At 35.3% G+C, this 22,621-nt stretch overlaps 1 protein-coding gene and 1 non-coding gene across 2 annotated transcripts in view; both read left to right on the top strand.

Annotated features, from left to right (window-relative positions):
* Nucleotides 1-10,669, top strand: part of LOC126964432 (breast cancer metastasis-suppressor 1-like protein) — a 166,039-nt gene extending 155,370 nt beyond the window's left edge. Inside the window, exon 4 of the mRNA XM_050807536.1 lies at nt 4,490-10,669. Within this exon, the coding sequence (XP_050663493.1) occupies nt 4,490-4,723 (234 nt within the window). The 3' untranslated portion in view covers nt 4,724-10,669. The remainder of the gene's footprint in view (nt 1-4,489) is intronic.
* Nucleotides 10,670-15,877: 5,208 nt separating this feature from the next.
* Nucleotides 15,878-15,949, top strand: Trnad-guc (transfer RNA aspartic acid (anticodon GUC)). The gene has a single exon. It is a non-coding gene; the product is annotated as a tRNA-Asp (tRNA).
* The last annotated feature ends 6,672 nt before the right edge of the window (nt 15,950-22,621 follow it).

The following is a 22,621-nucleotide window of genomic DNA, read 5'->3' as shown; positions in this document are numbered from 1 at the left end:
AGCCTTTCAATAAGCGTTAATCAAGCATAATATGAAAATTTCTCTACAATCATTGTCTAGAGGACTACATAAGTTGGAAATTTTCGTTAAGTCCCATGCTTCAACAAGATTTGTCAGGTGCTTTTGAATGTTACAATAATGCTTCTTAACCTAATTTCGTAACCCGTAGCCATTTCCGTAGCCCGCCATAAGCTACGATTTTTTTTTGCATTGATCGGAATAGCATGGTGCTTTCTCCAAAACTTTAAAAAGACGTTCCTTCATATTAATTTGTAAGGAAAAAGTACCTCTTGGAGTAATGAGTAAGTTCCTATATTTTCTTCGCTTGCCAGATCGCTCGCTCCCCTTATCTATGTGCTCATGATTGATTGATGGTCCATTTTTTTTTTATGGGAGAGAAGAAGTGGAGAAAAGGAAGAGGAGAACCAACGAGCCCACGGATCATCTGATGTTAAGGTACCAACGCCATTATCTTGCAACACCAGAGAAATAACAGGAGAGTTGTCAGCCTTTAAGAAATGTGGACGCGCTTTTTTGAAGGTACCCATGAGGTATTGTCCTGGAAACACCGCACAAGAAATTTCATTCCACAGCTTGGTGGAAGAAAGTTCCTGGAAAACCGCACTGTGGACGAACGCCAGATACCCAGATGGTGGGGATGATATCCTAATTTGTGCGTGTCGTGCGAAGGTGGAATTCGGCGGCAAGAATCAGGTGAAACAGTTCGGAACAGTCGCCTTGATCAATTCGGTAGGTGACACTCAATGAGGTGACGTCTCTACGCAACGCCTAGTAATCTAGGCATTCACAGAGTACTGCATCCACGAAAATTCGAACAGCTCTGTGTTGCACGCGGTGAAATGGTTGGAGCTGATACTGGGTTCCTAGTCGAATTTCGAATTCAAATTTTAATTTGTTTTCGAGATATGGAACAGGGGCGGATTCTCTTAATGTTTAAGACGTTTTAACGTTTCTCTTCCGGGAAACTCAGATCGCGCACGTAATGCATCAGATTGGTGATTTTGTCGCGCGAGCAGCCTTCTGTCAACGCATATTATTATTTTTTGTGCCAATACGGGACGAGACCAGCAGGACGTTCAGCTGAGAGTAATTGATACGCTCTGCGCATTACAATGCAGTTCCTGTCAGGGTTCTTGAAAACCCAAAAACTCAAACACCACAATTGCGCTAAGATGTTAAGTCCCGTCTGCCCAGTACTTTCACTAGCTGCGGCGCCCTTCAGACGTAAACACAGTAATACTTACACATTACTGTTTCAAGGCAGAAATAGACGCCCGTTGTGGTACCCATAATCTAGGCGGCATCCTTTGCAAAGGAGCCTCCCACTGGTAAAACTTGTAATATATTCTTTAAAATTAGGATGATTTGAGGTAATTTATCTGAAAACTATTGAAACAAGCTATACGACCATGCAAAATAAACCTTCTTATAAACAAAATATGGTTCACAACAAGGTGAGGGAATAGTGTGCCGTACGGCACTTTCGATTTTGCTGTATCTGAAAAATCTAGTGCCCTGGGACACCGCCGATCGTCAGTATACAGACGGTAGTGCTGATTAGTGATTTTTAATTTTAGTTGCGGTTTCTGCCTCGTCACTTAATGACCAGTCTCAACGCATGGAAATAGACCCATGATCGCTATACTATAATTTCGGAAGCTAATTTACAGTTATTATTGTGTTTATGAGATGTATGTTTTATTAGATTAATGATTATTTGAAAGTACTGAGCCTGGTCGGGTGTGTTTGAACGTGTATAATTGTCATAAAAAAATAGTATTCCTCTCACTCGTACGAGGTTTGTGTCCATTAATTTTACAGTCCATTATGTGTTAAGTAGAATCATCATCAGCTAAACAGTCACCTTAGAGTCTCTATGTTTACTCAATCAACTCAATACGGATAGGTACTAAATGCAAAATTTGAACTGCACTTTTGTAGTACGTCATATTGAAATTATTTATAGATTCTAAGTTTATGTTCTGACTCCAAATGTTAAACCAAAGGACTGCAAGTTTATGAACTTTCATACAATTGACAAGTTATTATTGAAAGTTATCTTTAGAGCGTCTTCGCACTACGTTAGAAATAGTTCTACGGCTACACCGGGCCGTATTTTCACGGTTTCGGATCGGATTTGGATCGGATGTAGTGCCAAAGCGCTCTTAGTCTATATACATGAATTATACCTCAAGCTCAGCTGCACGGCTTACCCTGAGATCTTAAACTTTACTTACTACACACTTAGCTGAGTGTGATAAACAGCGAACTTGACTTTTGCATTAGGCTGTCTTAGCTTAAGCTCAGCATAATTCATCTATCAAATGACTATAAAAAGGAAATTAAAACTTACGCTGAGCTTAATCTCAGCTAAGTTTTACGTAAGTAAAGTCTGAGCAAAGTCTAAGTACGCTGTATAGGTCTCAGCCATAGAGGTAATACGATAACTCATAACATTAAGATAATTGGACTAAAAGAACGCTTATTCAATGAATTTTAATTTCAAGCTTATTTCTTCTAAAAATTGTTCTTATTTTAAATTTAAATTTTGATGCGTGTGCGCGTCGACCTTATTACAGCTAGCTGCACTTGAGATTTCCATCTTATGTGTCAGATTGAAGGACGTTTACGTGAGAATCACCTTTGCACATGATGCCGGCTACGTTTTGCATAATTCTTGGCTTACTATCAGGTATAACTATATACATTACATGACAGGGAGAAGTAATTTTAAATCTAGAGTAACATTACATTGTGTTTATTAATAAGACAGGTCGTGTTGAGTGCGTGGGTTGGCTGTTGATCGGCGACGCTGCGCCGGCGCAGGCCCGACGACGAACGTGTTCGTCCTGTGATAACACGTGGTTATCATTAGACTCACTGATAACGACCACCAACTGATAACAAATTTGTATTTCCCGTAAGGTCGCCTGCGGTTATTATGAGGTTTTAATGATTGCCAAACGAAAAATTTAAGACAATTTATTTGTCTTGTGACGTGTTTAATATTTTTAATAGAGATAACATTAAAAAATAAAATTTCGCTCTTTTTTTAAATTTTTCTATTTGTATCAGTTGTTTGGTTTGTTGCCTTAATCTTTTCATTTTTCAATATTTCTATTATTTATATTACAAGACCAGAAATCAATGCCCGGTCGTTCTTTTAAAAGTATAATAATTACAGATGGCTTATTTATCAGCTTAGAAGCTAAAATTAAAACAACCTCTTAGCGAGTGGAGAGGGCAGACTTGACTATAACATTATAATAATTTGCACTTCCAAGCTTAAGGGGCGGGTGACTAGGATTGTAGACGCTACAACCAATAATACAATATTTGTGTTGATCAAGTGGCTAAGCTACAAATGGGCATTTAAATTACTTGTTTTCTTTTGTTTATATAAAATTTACATATTAAATTGAAAAATTGTTCGGTTTAAATTTTAGAAAAGTACTAATTCTGTTAAATTCTTTTAAAAACGAATGTTGTTATAGCTGACTCCTAAGTTTATTTTTGGGAAGCAACTTCCAAATTTTTTATCGAATATTTCAAAGTATATATAAATATTTTCTGTAAGACCTTCTTTGTGCACTGTATTTTTTGCGTTCGAATTTTTTCATTGCATTATGTTGTAATCGACTCTCTAAGAAACCAATTTTTGTGGATATTGAGGTGTGACCGCGCCTTAAGAGATGGATGAACAAATATTTCTTTATATGAAATGCAATGTTTGATAGCTATTTTTACCGCCAAGCAGTAATGTGCGAGCTTTAATAATTTATACATCTAGATCATTGAAGTACAATAAACAATTAGACTCCGAATCGCCTATTAAAAGGTCGTCAAAAAATATCCCAGCAGCGTTGTATATATGTATACAATCACATATATAGATAACATTAAAACATTCATTCAAATTAACACCTTATTTCGTGGCAACGGTGTTCAAAGTCTATTGTATACTTTCATTAGAATTTGATTTAAGTAGAGTTCGATTATGGTTAAAATGTGACTATTAATAAATAACTTATGCAAAATTACTATGCAATCCGGCTAATTCAGAGATTAGCCGGATTAAACAGACAGACAGACAGAAATTGTAAAAAATGTTTTTTTGGGGTATGTACCTTATATATATTCATATACATGTAGGTAGTAAAAAATGGTTATTTAAATATTACAAACAGACACTCCAATTTTATTTATATGTATAGATGTAGGAATATGTTTATATGATACAACTCAGGAAACCTCAAGAAATATGATGCTGTTGCGGATGTCCATAGGCGGTTGCCTCACCACTCCCCATCCCGAGAAGCTCTTGCCCGTTTGCCCCCTCTTTTATAAAAAAAAAATTGAAGATCTTTATAAATTTCAATGTTTTTATTTTGTGCCGTTGATTTTTGTATTATTTTCTAAACACGTAAAGTATCTAAATTTTGTATTTATTTGTATATTTTGTTCGCAGAGCGAGAAATGGCTGACATACGAAAACACAAAAGAGGACATACTGGAGAAGATCCGGAAACTTGAAGAGGAGCGTCACACCGTGGACTTGTGGTCTTCTGTTCCGGAGTGGGGCCGCAAGCGACGCAAACGGCAGGTCACGGTGTCTCCGCCCTACGTGGTCTATATGCTGTCCGACGCTGACATCATGGAAGACTGGAGGCTCGTGAAAAAGCTCCTGGAGAGAGTGGACTAGCTGGCTACCGGACCTGGTGTTTCGTTACCAATGACTGTTATTTTAAGCGCAAAACCATGTAGATATTGATCAGGTTTCCTTGCATGAGGATTAAAATTTAGGGTGTCATTTCAACCGACAAAGATGTGTCTTTAGAGAAATATTTTTGTTACGAATGACTGTTATTTTAGAAGCAAAACCATTGTGGAAAATGATCAGGTTTTCTTGCATGATGATTAAAATAAAGGGTGTCATTACAGCTCACAAAGATGTATCTTTAGAGAAATCTTTTTGTTACGAATGACTGTTATTTTAAAAGCAAAACCATTGTGGAAAATAATTAGGTTCCCTTAAATTAAAATAAAGGTTGTCATTACAACTCATAAAGGTCTGTCTTTAGAGAAATATTTTTGTTCTTTAAGGTGCTTCCACGCAGATGTTAACGAATGTTAGAGTTAGCTTTGAAGGACTCAACATCTTATGTCTCAAAGCGACAAGCGCAATTGCGATGCTGCATAGAATTTTGGGTTCAATCAAGGATGTAGTGCACATTGTAATGGACAGAGATACTTACCATCAGGTGCTTGTCATGTTCCCCTCGTTAAAACACATAAAACATCTTAGCGTTTTAATAAAGATTTCTTGTTAAAAAAATTATTTTGGTTATCATTTTTAACTCCTATGTGGAAGCACCCTTAGGATCCATTCCATCCGCAAGCACTTCACTGTTAGCTAGTGTAGCTCATTATTCAGACAATCCAGTTATTTTCTATTCTAATATGACTTACGAATACCAGCGAATTCTTCGATTTATATCACCTAAGGGATTATTTCTCACTTTTAACTTTAAAAATAACGCTAACGGAGTCAAGGCGGAACAATACTCCTGAGTATTTAAAATATTTTGTAATAGTTTTTTTGTTAGCATTATCACTGTCCCAATTTGCACATTTTTTTTAATTTTTTTTTTATGACTATGAGGGACGTGTCGAGCAAGACGTTCAGATGATGGTTATTGATAAGCCTTATACAATAATTCAGTGCCGCTCAGGATTCTCGAGTAACCCAATAATTCTGAGCGGCACTACAATTGCACTCGTCACCTTGATACATAAGATGTTAAGTCTCATTTGCCCAGTAATTTCACTAGCTACGGCGCCCTACAGACCGAAACACTATAATGCTTATACATTACTGCTTCACGGCAGAAAAAAGCGACGTTGTGGTAGCCATAATCTAGCCGGCATCCTGTGCAAAGGTGCCTCCTACTGCTAAATGCAACAATCCTTAAAATTCGATATATCAATATCTGAAAAGCCATTTTCATTTCATAAGAAACTTTATAATTCTACATAAACAACACTTTTACAGAAAAATGCAGCTTGTCAAGAAATCATACAAATTAAAATTGTTTTTATTTAAAATAGGATTTAAAATCACATAATGAACGCAAAAATCTCGAAAATTTATACCTCCATCTACGAATAACGGGCGCTAGAAACTCAGCGGCAATTTTTTTTGAATTAATTTCGATACATAAAAATTTGCATAGTAAATTACAAGATACTTAAACTTAAGAAACTTAAACATTGATCAACACTTATATTTCAGCCCGTAACACTTCTAACATCAAGGTATTTAATTAGTTTTAAAATATATTTTTAATGTACTTTTTACCAGTGGGAGGCTCCTTTGCACAGAATGCCGGCTAGATTATGGGTACCACAACGGCGTCTCTTTCTGATGTGTAAGCGCATTATTGTGTTTCGGTGTGAAGAGCGCCGTAGCTAGTAAAATTACTGGGCAAATGAAACCTAACATCTATCTTAAGGTGACGAGCGCAATTGTAGTGTCGATCAGATTTTTGGGATTTTCAAGAATCCTGAGGGGCACTGCATTGTAATAGGCAGGGCGTATCATTACCATCAATTGAACGTCCAGCTCGTCTCGTCCCTTATTGTCATAAAAAAAGTGGGTTCACTACAATCCCTTACTACAGTTTAATGTAAAAAATACACTCTTATACATCCAATAGTTTACTTTCAATCATTACTACGAACAAAATTTAACATACCGAATTAGATTACTCGCGTATTGTCGTGCTCCTATCCAAACGTAGGTCTCGTCTTTAGAAAACCGTTTTCCAAAGGGATCGTTTATGTCTAATACCCCACAAACGGGAGCTAATTATTCCGGCTGTATTAAACGTGACGTAGGCTTGCCGTGTGAACCCCGTAACATCTCCCTAGTGATTCCTTATGAAACAGAACATCGACGGTGTAAATTACGGTTTCCTGATGGTATGACTTCTATCTAATACTAGCTGAGCCGGCAAACGTTGTTTTGCCATATGAATTATTTTTAGAGTTAGACCGTTTCTTGGACATGCAACATTACTTTATTTTTCTAAAATAAAAGATTTTTTCTGAAATAAACGTATCTTAAGTTACTCCTCATTACATCAGCTACCTGCCAATAAAAGTCCCGTGAAAATCGGTCCAGCTATTTCAGAGATTAGCCGGAAAAAACAGGCTAAAATTGTAAAAAAAAATATTTTGGTGTATGTGCCGTGTATATATTCATATACATGTAGTAAAAAACGGTTATTTCAATATAAAAAACTCAAATTTTTATTTATTTATATGTATAGATATAAAAATTAATGTTCATTTGTTCGTATTTAACGCGCTGCCATATCGTTCATCCGATGGCTATGAAACTTTATTAACTTATTGCTTGCACATTCAGAAAGGTTATATGCCTAGTCTGAAATAAAGTAAAAAATAATAATAAGTAATGCCCGAACAATAGCCTTAAATATTACTGTATGGTTGCCTTACAAAGTTCTCCGAATCATGTTCTGATCAGCCACGAACCGTCAGCTTCTTAGCCCTAATATCTATCTTAAATGTTATGGGTGCGCCCGACCGCGTCTGTGAAGATTTCGTCTCAGTAAAAATCTTACCATCGAATCAGATTGTATTCTTAATTTTATGTGTGTAACATTCTTTCGCACTTTGTTTGAAATATAAGTAGACTCTGAAATTGTAATATTTTTTGGAGATATGCATATTTAACAAAAAATTGTGGTTGGTCTCGAGTTGATTCTAATAATGCTTTTATTGAAAACTGTGCATACATAACAGACTACAATTTTATTTAAAATAAGCGGATTCTCGTAATTTTTTTTACAAAAATATTTAATGGACACAAATGGTGTGTTTTCGATTTTATAATATGTATAAAAGTAATCATATTACGTACTTACTTAAATAAGATTCATTAGATTTGACTGTGGCAAGATTTAGTAGATATTGTTTAACGGCCGTTCCCAATATACTATCTACAGATAGAGATAAATTACTACCTTCTACTATCAGTAATTAGCTGTCCCAATATACCCGATAAGTCATTCTTATCGCCTTATATTGGGAACGCGTGAATTGAAATATGCATACAAACTTCTCTCGCTGGTAAGCTATATGTCGTCCCATTGACAGACAGAGTGTACGGATAAGGTGAGTTACTGTCGATAAGTTTATTGGGACAGAAAAGTCAACTAATAGTTACGAATTTTATCTCAAGTAAGAGATAGACTGAATATTGGGAACGGCCGTAAGTCTGTCATGGCAGCAATCCAGACGATATTGACATTGAGATTTTATTACTATTTCAGCCCACATAGATTATAGAAAGAAAGAAATAAAATTATTCTGCAACTTAAACATACTATACTTAAATATATAATTACTAAAATAATATAATATAATCATAATAAAAACAAAACAAAAATTACATAAAAATTTCGTGACGTGACCGAATTCAACAAGTTAGCAATATAATTAAGGCGACACTAAATTCCAGCGACCTTGAGCGATATGAGTTCACGGCTGTCGGCCCGCCATCTATGTAACAAAGCCAATATTTTCAAAATTCTTGCGTGGAAAACCGTTTATATGCTTACAATCCTCGTTATTCACTACTAATCTGAATAAATTAACCTACACAAAAAAGTACAAGCTATAAGAATAACTTTTCTGAGAGAAGTACCAAAAAAATGAGTCACGCCATGCCAATAAACTTGTTTAACTTCAAAGAAAAGTGGTAGTTCAAAAAGGCTCGGCAGAGTTAACTTTAACCAACAGCAAGCAAGCATTAGCAACCTACAAATAAGACTTAAGGATATGTGTAACAGGATTAAGTAATGTTCATAGCTCCAAATGCTATACTTTCACCACAAAACTTGTCTAAAAACACCATGTTTGCGTGTTTTCTGCTTACTCTTCGCCTTGAGAACACTTTGTAAAAATTATAATTATAACAAGCAAGTACTAATTGCGTACTAATAGCTGTGTATAGCAAAACTTGGCAAGTCGTATGCCATTGAAATTTAGAATTACCGTCTGTATGTTTAACACTTTCTTAGATTTATATCAGTTTATGAAAAAAGGCATGATTTATTGAAAATGTCAACCTCTAGTTTCAGGTAAGTAATATAGAAAGAACGCTTTGAGACTTATTATTATTATTATTATATTAATATAAAAGGTTTTTATTTATTTCTTTATTTTATTATGTACATTGTTCACTCTTGTGATAGGCTTGTTGGAGAACATAATGGAATTTATAAATTTTGAGTCCCAAAATATGTATCACGTAAAGAAAGTATTTAATGATTTGATTCATGCTGATCATTTTTTTAAGCCATAAAAAGTATTTACATAAAAACGACCGACTGCAAAAAAAGCAATATTCCAAAGCAATAGATATAATATGCACTTAAAAGTAAAAAATAATTGTTTTATTTTATGCAATCTGTTTAATTAATCTAATTCTAGTTACAATTATTGTTATTTTTCGAATCGGAGTCCTCCCGCCGCGGCCCCGCTCTCACCTCTCGCCGTGCGATACAAGCACATCTCACCTACAACTATGTATATAGTTACAAACCTACCTTGGCGGACACCTCCTCTCCAATAAAATAAAAATACTTCTTTCCAATAAAAAAATAATCATCAGAATCGGTTGGCGCTATTTTGAGATATTCGTTCATTTGTCGCGCACATACTTATAGCAAATTTAAGACTTTTGTGGTTTTCTTATGGATGCCATTGTCAGATCTGGGGCAAATTGCAATGGGACCACAGGGAAAGCACATGCTTTCAAATAAAAAAAGAATGATCAAAATCGGTTCATCCAGTTGCAAGTTCTGAGGTAACATAAAAAAACCACCTCCTTCTCTTTTGAAGTCGCTTAAAAACAGTTAGGTTCAAATTTGCACTATAAAGATTGTATGACATTGGACTGTCAGTGTCTAATTAAATGATAACAGTTACTTAGGAAATGTATGTTCAAGCGAATTTCGACCTACTTGTTTATTATGACTGTAGGAAAATGACATTAAAGTGGGTCACAATTCAATTTTGTTGTTAGTACAATATCTTATATAACAATACGTCTGGACATGCCGTTCATTGTTTGGTTATTTACAACAGCTTGTATGTTACCTACACCTGATTTATAATTGTCGCCACGATCTTGTTATCCGTAACTAAAAATATTTTCTTAAGTTGTAGACGTTATAATTAAAACCAGACGAAAATCCAATGCTTACTAACGCCGTTTAATTTTTTCCCGTGTTTAATTCCCGTGCAAGCGAGAGAGCATTATCGACAATATCACTCGCACAATTTAACGTTGTGCGTGTGATAGTATAGATATCATTAATTGAGCTCAATTTCTCCAATTTAAAGATAAGGTCGGAAGTATCTGTTGGAGTCATAACTTAATACTGTTATAAGTAACATATTTGATAGTAGATGCCTATTCTTTATATCGAGAAATGAAAACAAAAAATTTGTAATACTTTTTATTACATTACGTTAAGATCTATTTATTATGATGCGATTTTGTGAAACTGTTTTAATTAATGACTCTTAATGATGGAAAATAAATTTATTTTTTATATGTGTTTGTTTTAATTATCCATAATCTTCTATCTTTAAATGAGCAATTGTTGTATATATATATAATCTGAATCTCGGAAACGGCTCCAACGATTTTTAAGAAATTTAGTATACAGGTAGTTTCGGGGGCGAGAAATCGATCTAGCTAGGTTTCAATTAAAAAAAAAAATCGTTTTATCCGTGTTTGAATTAGAAACACCTACAATAACATTAGAATACAAAGGTAAGTTTCGCCACTTTATACAAGACTATAATAGCTCAGATGGGACATTGGGTGATCCGGAAAGCAGAAGACCCCGGTTCGAATCCAGATGTCCTTTTTGTTCAAGTTATGTATATTCTTAAAGATCCGAGCAAGGCTCGGTCGGCCAGATATTATAGATTAAGTTCAACGTATAATGCAAAATTGAATCATTTATTGATTGTCACCATCTACCACCACCCATTTAAAGGTGAAATACCGGTCTCTGGTCTGGAAGAACAGGTGATGAATGAACAATGAGACAACTTAAAAATATCGGGCTTATAGTAACAAAGTGGTATGATTAACGCAACCCTAAACCTACATAAGCAAAGCGTTTAATTCCCGAAACAGGAAAGCGTTAATTTTTAATCGTATCACCGTGTTCAACTGTGTACTGTTGAACGATCAAATAATTAAATCGTATTGAACACGAAACATTAATTGGGGGCGGTGTATTGAATATATTATTGACTTCACTCGATACTGTTGGCTTTAAATGTATTATGCAGACGTGAATGGATAACAGCGGTCTTCCAGAACAATTGTTTAAATGAGATTTTCAAAAGTATCTGGGACTCATCTCGCTAAGTATGCTACATCTTGGTGGCGTAGTGGTTGGATGTGTATCTTGCTGGCCGAGTTCCCGGGTTCGACTGCTGGGTTGTAAAAAGTATTATTTGGTCTAATTGGAAATTCACAGAGTGTGGATTTGTGTCCCTTACGACGGGACTTAGATGTACAGCCGGCGAAATGTAGGTGTCATACACAGATCACCTCCGCCTTCATTCGGCCTTATAATTCCTCTGGTTTGGTTAGAGCTGAGGCGGCGGTAATCACATGCCACAATATGACCTCGGTACTGGAGTACAGACTAAGCTTGTTTATCTTTTTATTTCATAGAATATAGTATATAATATAATAGAATGTTAATGGTTCCTGATGATATATCACATTTGTTTAAAATAAAGGGCCTTCTTTCAAAGGAAAGCTATTTATTTTGTTCACAGTTACAGATCTGATGAAATAAATTTGAACAAAAACCTTTAAAGTAGAATAATTTTCATGTTTAAGGTTTATTTATAATTACTGTCCACTAAATATCGTGGAGGCATAATCATAGTAACTAAAAAAATATAAGAGCATTTGCCTTTTTTATAAACAATTAATGTCAGCATTTAAAAAAAAATATCAGTTTATTCTGGTGAAAAGTTAAGAAAATCTAGAACGGAAATTGATTAAGGACAAATTTGTTGTTGAATTGACTAAGTAAGATAATACTTTCCTTGCAAAACTCCAGGAGTTTCTGGTGACCCTTCATTAAAATACTTGTTAGATAAAATATTTCAACATTTCAAGTTTTGCAGTAAGAATACTAATAAATAAACACACATTGGGAACTCCAAGCTTCTTTCATTCTGTATCATAAGTCGAAAACAATACATCAAAAATTAATTAAAATATGTACAATCTGTTACCAATCAAGTGCTTTCATACTACACATGACACGGTTCCTTGTATAATTCTAATAATACCCAGAAAAGAAAATGACACTCAAATGCTTAAAAAATTAAAAACGGCTTAATGTAGAAAGTTGCCAATACTTTTATTATTTTTCGAAGTAATCTCCGTTCCTCTCTACACATCGTCGCATTCGATCGAACTATTCTTCCATAGGGGTCTCTTCTATGGCATTTTCTTACGCTTTCACCGCATCTACAGAGCTCGTAAAGCGAATACCTCGAATTTTATCTATAGTTCTTGGGAATACATAAAAGTCGCAGGGCGCCAGGTCAGGACTGTATGGCGGATGACTAATTATCTCGACACCTGCCATAGTCAAATATTCAACAGTTCGTTTTGCGGAGTGCGCTGCAGCATTGTCGTGGTGAAGGAGGATCCTGCTTCGAGGGCGCTGCTGTCGAATTTTTTCCAAGACAACAAGCAAACAGCGATTGACATACCAGTCTGCAGTAACTGTCCTTCCATCTTCTAGCACAAAAGTCGCGAAAAATCCTTTCCGACCAAAGAATGAGGCAATCATCTTTTTTCCTTGACTTCTTCCTTTCTTTACCTTAGTTGGCCGATCCTCGAAAGGAAACACCCACTGAGCTGATTATCTTTTGGTTTCGGATTCGTAGCAATATATCCAGCATAACCTGTGACGATGTCAAATACAGCATTTGAGTTACCGCCGTTGAACTTCTCTTGCAACACCAGAGGAATCACAAGAGCGTTGCCGGCCTTTAAGGAAGGTGTACACCCTTTTTTTGAAGGTACCCATGTCGTACCGTCCCGGAAACACCGCAGAAGGAAGCTCATTCCACAGCTTTGTAGTATGAGGGAGAAAGCTCCTTGAAAACCGCACTGTGGAGGACCGCCACACATCCAGATGGTGCGGATGATATCCTAACTTGTGGCGTGTCGTGCGAAGGTGGAATTCGGCGGCAGGAATCGCGACGTCACACGCAACGCCAAGAGATCCAGCTGTTCACAGAGCACTGAGTCCCCGACAATTCGAGCTGCTCTACGTTGCACGCGGTCAAATGGATCGAGCAGATACTGGGGTGCGCCAGACCAGAGATGACAGCAATACTCCATGTGTGGCCGGACCTGCGCTTTGTAGAGCGCTAGAATGTGGGCCGGCTTGAAGTATTGCCGTGCTCTATTGATGACGCCCAGCTTCTACGAAGCCAATTTGGCTTTGCCCTCCAGATGGCCACGGAATTGGCAATCGCTCGAGATTTCGAGAAGTCCATGGCGAAAGCCGTACTGTCGGTCGTTGATCAACTGGTGACCCTCTAGGTATACTAATAGCTGGCGATTAATTATGCTGGTACATTATGCTGGTATAAACCATCTGGTACAAAGCTTCCTGACGCCTAAATGCTCGTGTAATATTTTTTGAACTTGACTCATACCAATGCCTAGGCTTGCCCGTATCTGTTAATAGGTCACTCTCTTATCTTCCTCTATCATGCGTCGCACAGCGCTGATGTTATCTTCAGTAGTCGCTGTTAAAGGACGTCCCTCACGCGGATCATTATTGAGATTGCTACGTCCACGCTTAAACTCGTTAAACCACGCTTAAACATTAAAGTTTCATTTGTTTGATATTATCTAAAGAACTGTTGTCAAATTGCGAGAAATTCAAAAATTGAAAGTCCACAATATTGTTTTCTGATGAGGTAAAATAAGTGAAACTTTAAAAATGTAGTAAAACAGTGCATTTTTGGGTTTACCAATAGCTATTATCATAATTAAAAGAAACGGATCTGTATTCTGTTTTTGTATTCATACGCCATACTTTAGTAAAAATCATTAATAACACCCTTTTTGAAGTTATACTTCTTTATACGCGTTATGAAAAAATGATTAGAATGAAATTTTAAGATGCGCTCGCATCACTGTAACACAAAGTAACAGGGTGAAGTTGGTTCCAAACATTTTCTGACGTTTGCCACATTCCTTATTCTTTTTGGTTTCTTCGTCAATTATTAGGACAGGCAAAGGGTTTAAGCCCATACAGCCGTATTCGTTATTTAACAATTAACTATCAAAGCGATATTTGCAAGATTTTTACAATATTTTTACAAACGTAACGTATCACTGTAACACAAAGTAACAGGGTGAAGTTGGTTCCAAACATTTTCTGACGTTTGCCACATTCGTTATTCTTTTTGGTTTCTTCGTCCATTATGAGGACAGGCAAAGAGTTTAAGCCCATACAGCCGTATTCGTTATTTCGCTTTCAAAATGTGAATTCAACATCTTTATATATATATAACTCTTCTGTACATGTGTTGACACTGAACTGCTCCTAAACGGCTGGACCGATTTCAATGAATTATTTTGTGTGTTTTAAGTGGATTCGAGAATGGTTTTGATTCACAATTGAACAACCTCCAAAACAGCTATAGCTATTATATCACTATATATAGCTATTTTGATGATTATTTTGTGTGTTCCAGTGAATTTGAGAAAGGTAATGGTAAATTTAGTCAATATATAAATCTAATGCCCATCTGTATGTATGCTAGTGAGCTTCTCTTAACGGCTAGACCGATTTTTCAAAATTAAGAAGTGTGTACAGGACAACGTTTTTCGGATCCGCTAGTGTAATATAAAGCTGTGGAATGAGCCTGCTTGTGCAGTGTTCCGGGACGTTACGACATGGGTACCTTCAAAAAACGTACACCTTCCTTAAAGGCCGGCAACGCTCCTGTGATTCCTCTGGTTTTCAATTATGTACGTTGTGATCTAATGTACAACTTAATCTTATAAATAAAAATTCTTTTATCCCGGTGTTTGTTACCAAATTCCTCCGAAACAGCTAAACCAATAACCAGCTAAATATTTCGGGTAGGCCTGAGAATCATCCAACATCTATTTTTCATACTCCTGAATGATAAGGGTCACCCCTAAATGTTTTATTTTTGACAATTTTGTTTATTTTATTATGATTCAGCATTAAAATATACATACAACTTCAAAGTTTCACACGTCTACGATCAACATCTATTTTTGTATCGCGATTTTTATATTATTCTGTTCCATCCACAATAGGGTTGCAAGATGGCAATCGAATACAATAATTGTAGTAGGTACGATAAATTTTCATATATAGTTTATAATAACAATTTAATTTATATGTAAGTATTTTAATATGCATTAATTTATATGTATGTTTGGTAGGCCTGAGAATCGGTTGTAATCTATTTTGTATACCCAAAATTTATATGGTAATACAACGTTTGCTGGGTCAGCTAATAAAAATATAAAATTCAACGCCCCAACATAGAAACACTTTGACCGATATTCTCGTCAGCTTCGTAAGTTGTTGTATACGAAATACTAACGCAGTTTATCTGTTATTATTAACTTGGTCAGTATATGTAAGTGATATCGAAGTTAGCTTAAAATAAGTATTGCAAAATACACTGTTTTATTTCAAACTGTCAAGTACAGTCCTCGGTAGTGTAGTGGTAAGTATCCCCGCCTGTCACGCGGGAGACCGGGGTTCGATTCCCCGCCGGGGAGATCTTTTTAGGTCTCATTTTAGTTTTTTTAAATATAGTGTATTAGCACATTTTAAAGAATGTTTCTGGATTTATTTAATTCATAATATCATGTATTTATCAACAACAAGATGAGTTCTTTATCAACTTTTTTATTTGTCGTATCTTTATATAGATGTAACAGTATCATCAGGTTTATAAATAGATAGACTGATAGATAGGAAGATATTAATTTCATACATAAATTATTACAACTACTGGGCATGGGTTAGGGCGCTGGTGTGGGACGCGACTTGCGTCGACACTCTGGCTCCTTCTCATGTCCAAGTTACGTCAGTTGGTGCTGGGGCTGCTGTTTCGACTGCCGAAGACAGCAAGCGTCGCAAATATGTCGGTCCCAATGTGTCTTACATCTTTGTGCCGTTTGGTGTCGAGACACTTGGCTCGTGGGCTCCAGAGGCGCGGAGAATGTACAAAGTACTATCTTCTCGCTTTAGTATTGCTACTGGCAACCCAAGTGCTGGCAGCTGTTTCGGTCAACGGATCAGCCTATCCAACGTGGAAATGCTGCCAGTATAAACACTTCCCCGTAACGATAGTTTTAATTTATTGTTAATCATAGTATTGTAAATCTAATTATAGGATTTGTTTTGTTTGAATAAATTAAAATGAAATATCTACTAGAACCGAATTACATCTTTATCATCATCAGCCGGAAGACGTCCACTGCTTGACAAAGGCCTCCCCACAAGATCTCCACGACGATCGATCCTGCGCTGCCCTCATCCAACGTAGTCCGGCGATCTTGACCAGATCGTCGGTCCATCTTGTGGGGGGCCCACCAACACTGTATCTTTAAGTTACTCGTAACAGTCTCACATCGGCCATACATATCTACTAAATAAGAAGGTGATATTTATTATATATACTACTTACTAGCTAGTGCTAACAGACATTGTTCTGTTCATAATAAAAAAAAACTCTTGCGGGTTCAATATCGTAAAATGCGTACTTAGCTGACCTCTACTCGACGAAAGGAATATTTCTACCATATTTCAAGTCTACGGCTTATGGTTCCAGAGATATCATGATTTCATTTTACTATTTTTTATATAAATAATGTTATTATTTATTATGTCATATGTATATAAACTGAATATAAATACATAATATATTGTTTAATACTAATTTTACATTAAAAGTAAACGGTTACATAAATAATTGTTTTGTGATATGTATATTATAAACCTTCGATACAAGAGCATAACATTACTATCTTTATTATTTATGTATTGTTTTTTTTTTATGTTTTTTCCTGTAATCTTCGTGTTTACATTGTAAATTTTAACCTTACCAGATCGTTTATTATTTTGTATTTATTACTGAATTAATATAACAAATATAGTTATGAAATAAGTGCTAATCCTTGCGGAATGACTGTCGCCTACGCTTGCAACGCCCCGGATATTGACACTTTATGTTATTATTGAATTTTTAATGTGTGTAATGACGCAAAAGAATATTATATTTAATACCGACAGTCAAATATTATTATATCAATTTATTTTCAAATTAGGATATGTAACTACCATTTAAAGAATTATATGTAGCCACGATTCATGCAGCTAAATAAAGTACATTTCATTTCAGAAATCTGAAATATGAATAAATAATGGCGGCGACATGGGAGGGGTCGTCCCCTTCCCTAAAATATGGTTGAGTGAGGCGATGGCTGGCTCATGCGTCATGCTTGTGAACGGGCGCTGCTTGTGGTGGCAGGATGATCCTGTTGCCGGAGACTGGGTATCAGATTCTTAAAAGTTATTGTGTGTATATATATATGTATGGATATATACATATTTATTTATTTATAATCGCTTATAAAATGCTCACATAATACCTTTACTTATTTATGGTGTATGTGGATGATGCAGCTACTGTACTCAATAATTTTTGTATTAATTTACATTTACTTCTTTGACTTACTCGTGTGAGACATTGACTATTTGACGTTTGAGTGTGTCTGTTGCATCATTTTACATATTATATTGTAATTTGAAATGATTTGTAAATCGATGTACTTAAATGTAAATCTTGATATAAAAGAGTGGCAATGAGTTTCTTGCTACTTCTTCTCATTAGCTCAACCCTTTACAAAGTAGCGGTAGATTCAAGAAGAAAAATATTTTATTTATTTTTGACATTCATAAGTGTCATTCCGTGACCTGAATAAACTGATTTTGATTTGATTTGATTTAAAGAATTGCAAAAAACCGCCACATATTTTAGTTAAGCAGCAGTTCAGTTAAAGACTAATCGATGAAATTTAATATTTTGTTTTGAATAGTTGCAGGTTCTGACAGTTTCCGCAGTAAGATGTACTGTCATTCAGTATACTTATGTGTTCTATCAATTCCTCCGTTTCGATTTATACTCGTTCTAACTCGTTGGTGGCCATGTTTTTTTTATGTTTGTTACCTCAAAACTTTCGACTGGGTGAACAGATTTTGATAATTCTTTTTTTTTATGGAAAAGGAGGATAAACGAGCCTACGGGTCAACTGATGTGTAGTGATCACAATCTCTTGCAACACCAGAGGTATCACAGGCGCCGGCCTATAAGGAAGGTGTACGCACTTTTTTTGAAGGTACCCATGTTGTATCGTCCCGGAAACACCGCACAAGAAATCTCATTCCACAGCTTTATAGAACGTGGAAGAAAGCTTCTTGAAAACCGCCCTGTTGAGGACCGCCACACATCCAGATGGCGGGGATGATATCCTAAGTTGTGGCGTGTCGTGCGAAGTCACCTGTAAGGATACATGTTAAACGCGGCTTAGTTACTTCACCTATGGATAATATTTGCACCTAGTGGCTGTAATATACAGCGCGTGAATACAATGACCATGTTAAATAAACACACAGGAGAAGAAATGTAGTTGACAAAAACAATCAAAATAAAATGTTCTGTGCCGAAAATGCACGACACTCACACACACAAAACACAACAAATCACAATTTTAATTGTGTAATACACTTTTGGCCATACTATTAACCATGTTTTTATATTTAATTCAACTGTATCGTTGTAATATTACCAAATTAATAAATAAAAATACATGACAGTTTATTTTAATTTATTTTTATAATTTTTCTTACTACATTTCTAGTACTTTCTTTTCTACTACTTATCATTCAAAATATTATCTTAAGATAATCTTAAGATTGTAATTAAAACTGTTAATTTGAAGCTGTGTGTTTTAATTGGTAATAAAGTGTTTCTGTTATATTCTAATTCATCTAAATAAATCAATTTTCTATAATATCAATTCTGAACAACCTGTAGGAAATCTAGTAGCCGCGTGCTAGCGTCACTGATTAGGTATTGGCACCTCCTTCGTGCCAAAGTGCTAATACTTACAGAGTGATTAAAATTATTTTTCCTTAATATATAATTTGATTGGTAAAATTTCAATTATTAACTTTAATTTTTTTTTTACGATTACGTTTAGATAGCTTTGGAGCTATATTATATAGCACGGTTGGCCGTGTTCATAAGGCACCTATTTCTGCCGTGAAGCCGTAATGTGTCAACATTATTGTGTTTCGGTCTGAAGGGCGCCGTAGCTAGTGAAATTACTAGGCAAATGAGACTTGAGAACTAATGTCTCAAGGAGACGAGCGCAGTTGTAGTGCCGCTCAGAATTTTTGGGTATTTCAATAATCCTGAGCGGCACTGCATTGTAATGGCCAGGGCGTATCAATTACCATCAGCTGAATGTCCTGCTCGCCTCGTTATTTATTTAAAAAAAGTATGTTGTAACTATTACATGGTTTTGATACGTTTCCTTCATCTAGTTGGAGCGCAGTGGAGACCAATCCTCTAAGATACTAGCGTATAGTATACCTGACAGAAACTCCGGCCACGCATTCCTTGACCCCTGGTGTTGTGGATGTCCATAGGCGGTTCCCTTACCACTTCCCGTTTTAGGTATATAAAAAAAACTGCTAATTGTTGACTTATATGTGGGCTGCCTTGCAGTTGAGTATTTTTGATTTTCTTCAATCGTAAGAATATATTTAATATGCCCGATAATGGTGTAGAAGTACTATAGTCTTATTTCTGGTTTCTATATTTCAGATAGTAGGCCGATTCAAGCTTAATTTTTTTTATCCAACATAGGATGTGACATCATTTATTGAAAGTCAAAAACTACCCCACCCATTCCAAAATGAATGCCTCAGATCTGAGAAGAACGGGCACAGCAAACTCCGTGGGCTTCTTTTTTTTTCATGAAAAATATGGTTGATAATAATTAAACTTATTATTTAATAGTCTGGGGGCGGTTGCTCCATTCCCAATCAGCGGTATCATTAAGAAAGTAATTTATGTTATAACCTATATACCACACCATCGTTTTGTAACATTGTTTTTGAATTTCGTAATACATTTGTTTTGAACATTTTCTGGGATCTTGTTGTAAAAGCATATACATCGTCTAACAAAAGACTTACTAACTCGACTTAGCCGAGTTGTAGGCATTATAAGTTTATGTTTGTTCCTGGTTCCTCGTGTTAACATTATTGTTATAACAGTTTCTAGCAAATTCACTTATGTGCTTATGTATATAGATAACATTATAAAGAATATATTGAGAGGCAACAGTCAAGATGTTTATTTCTTTAAATTTTTCTCGCAATGATTCTCAGGTTATAAATAGCGCGAAGAGCCCTCTTCTGCATCACAAAGATTGTATTAATTGCCCCGATATAAAGTGTGACCAATTTTCATTTGTAAGTGTGCGCGTTATCTAATTGATTTTACAATCAATATATTAAGGTGTAAAATAGATCTTTCTATCTTGCTGTAAGAGATCTTCTTCTATCTTGCACGTTTTGTTCGTTTAAATACGCTAGTATATTAAAAAGACAAAGAATCAATGTAAAGGAGATTACTCTAAACTATATAAAATATGAAAAATTTTACCGGCTACCCTGAAACATTAATATCTTCTACTTGTAAACAACCATAGCAAACAGGATTGTTTCAATAATTTGGTGCAACATAAAACAGGCACAAGGTCACTGTCCAAAGGTAAATTTGAAATACCAATGGTACAAAATTACTATGGAGATAGAACGTTAATAAATTTAGTTCCACACTTACTCAATAGTTTACCCGAGGACATAAGGCGTGAGCCTACACTTGCTATATTTCAAAGTTTATCAAAAAAACACTTGTTAAATACGTTGTAACTATTTACGTAAATTAATTGTATTAATATAACCTAATTTAATAATTTATAAGCTATGTTTATATAAAGCATGGTTTAAATGAAATTATATCTTTTATGAATAAATATATTACATACATACATTCTAAGTCTATGATGTATACAAACTCATAGCCTAGTAATAAACATATAGATTATGTATATAGGTATTTCTGTAAAATTATTCCACAATTTGATGAAATGTTCGTGTAATATATTATTCGAAAAGTCGGAATTTTTGAGCATTTTTGTTGCATTGCTTTGTCATAGATTGTAGAAATATTTTATGATGAGCTGTAATTATTGATTAAAAAAATGGCCACTGACTTTCTTGCCACTTCTGCTCATTAAATATGCACTTTTCAGAAGTGGACGTAAATTATTCACTTACCTATATAATTAATTAATATAGTGGACCCTACTCAAACAAAAATATGTTTATTTAGGTTTGTCAAAGATAATATTATATCACAAAAGTTCAGCAAAGAATTAAGAATTATACTCACCGTTGTTTCAGGCTTAAAGATAATTTATACGTCTAGATAGAGTCTCTTGCTGTTAAACAACTGATAAAATCAGGCCAGGAATATTAGTTTAGTGTGCGTGACAAGCTACGTCTTAGACTCGCGATTTGTATGACATTTTGTGTTAGTGTCCGTGAATTATTCAATATAGAAGTTAGTTCTAAACTAAATTTTCGACGGTAACGTAAAATTTCTACGTCTAGATAGACTATGACAGTTGGTTTTTGTTTGTAAACTGTCACTGGTTGATGAAATGAATGAATGATTGAATGAATGATCTAAAATATCAGGTATAACGAAATTGAGAAACGAAAGAGACAATGTGCGTGGTGGTGCGAGTGACAGAGAAGGGAATACTTTCAGTGACCTTCGTGCTATATTATGAATATGGTTTGCGAGCATAATAATTAAGTTTGTATAAGAATCAATTCAAAAGAATCGACAAAGATCGTTTATTTTGTAAAGGCTTAACATAAATCACTTTATCAATGATTCCATATATTGGGAATTTTGGAGCGACCGCCATCGGGCTATTTAATTAAAATTTGTAAAGAAAATAAAAAAAAAAGAAACCCCTGAGTTTCTTGCGCCCGTTTTTCTCAGGTCTGAGGCATATTTTATCAGATGGGATTTTGACGTAGTCGAACAACTCTTCGGAGCCCTCAACGTGATGATCTCAAATGAAGCGACTCGACGTCTCCGCTCAATGACAAGCAGTCCAGACATTCACCAAGTTCTGAAATTTATTAATTTGAATTAACATTTAAAAGAATCACTTCCTCAACATCTATGCTTATCATCAACAATGCACAAGGAGATAATAAGATGAAAATAAGAAATTCACACAACACAGAAAAACGTTCCAAACCACAATGATGTCGAAATTGAGTTAAGAACA

Source organism: Leptidea sinapis, chromosome 5 (assembly GCF_905404315.1).
Source record: "Leptidea sinapis chromosome 5, ilLepSina1.1, whole genome shotgun sequence".
Classification (NCBI taxonomy): Eukaryota; Metazoa; Arthropoda; class Insecta; order Lepidoptera; family Pieridae; genus Leptidea; species Leptidea sinapis.
The sequence above is the reverse complement of the archived record's forward strand: the minus strand, read 5'-3'. Positions and strand labels throughout refer to the sequence as shown.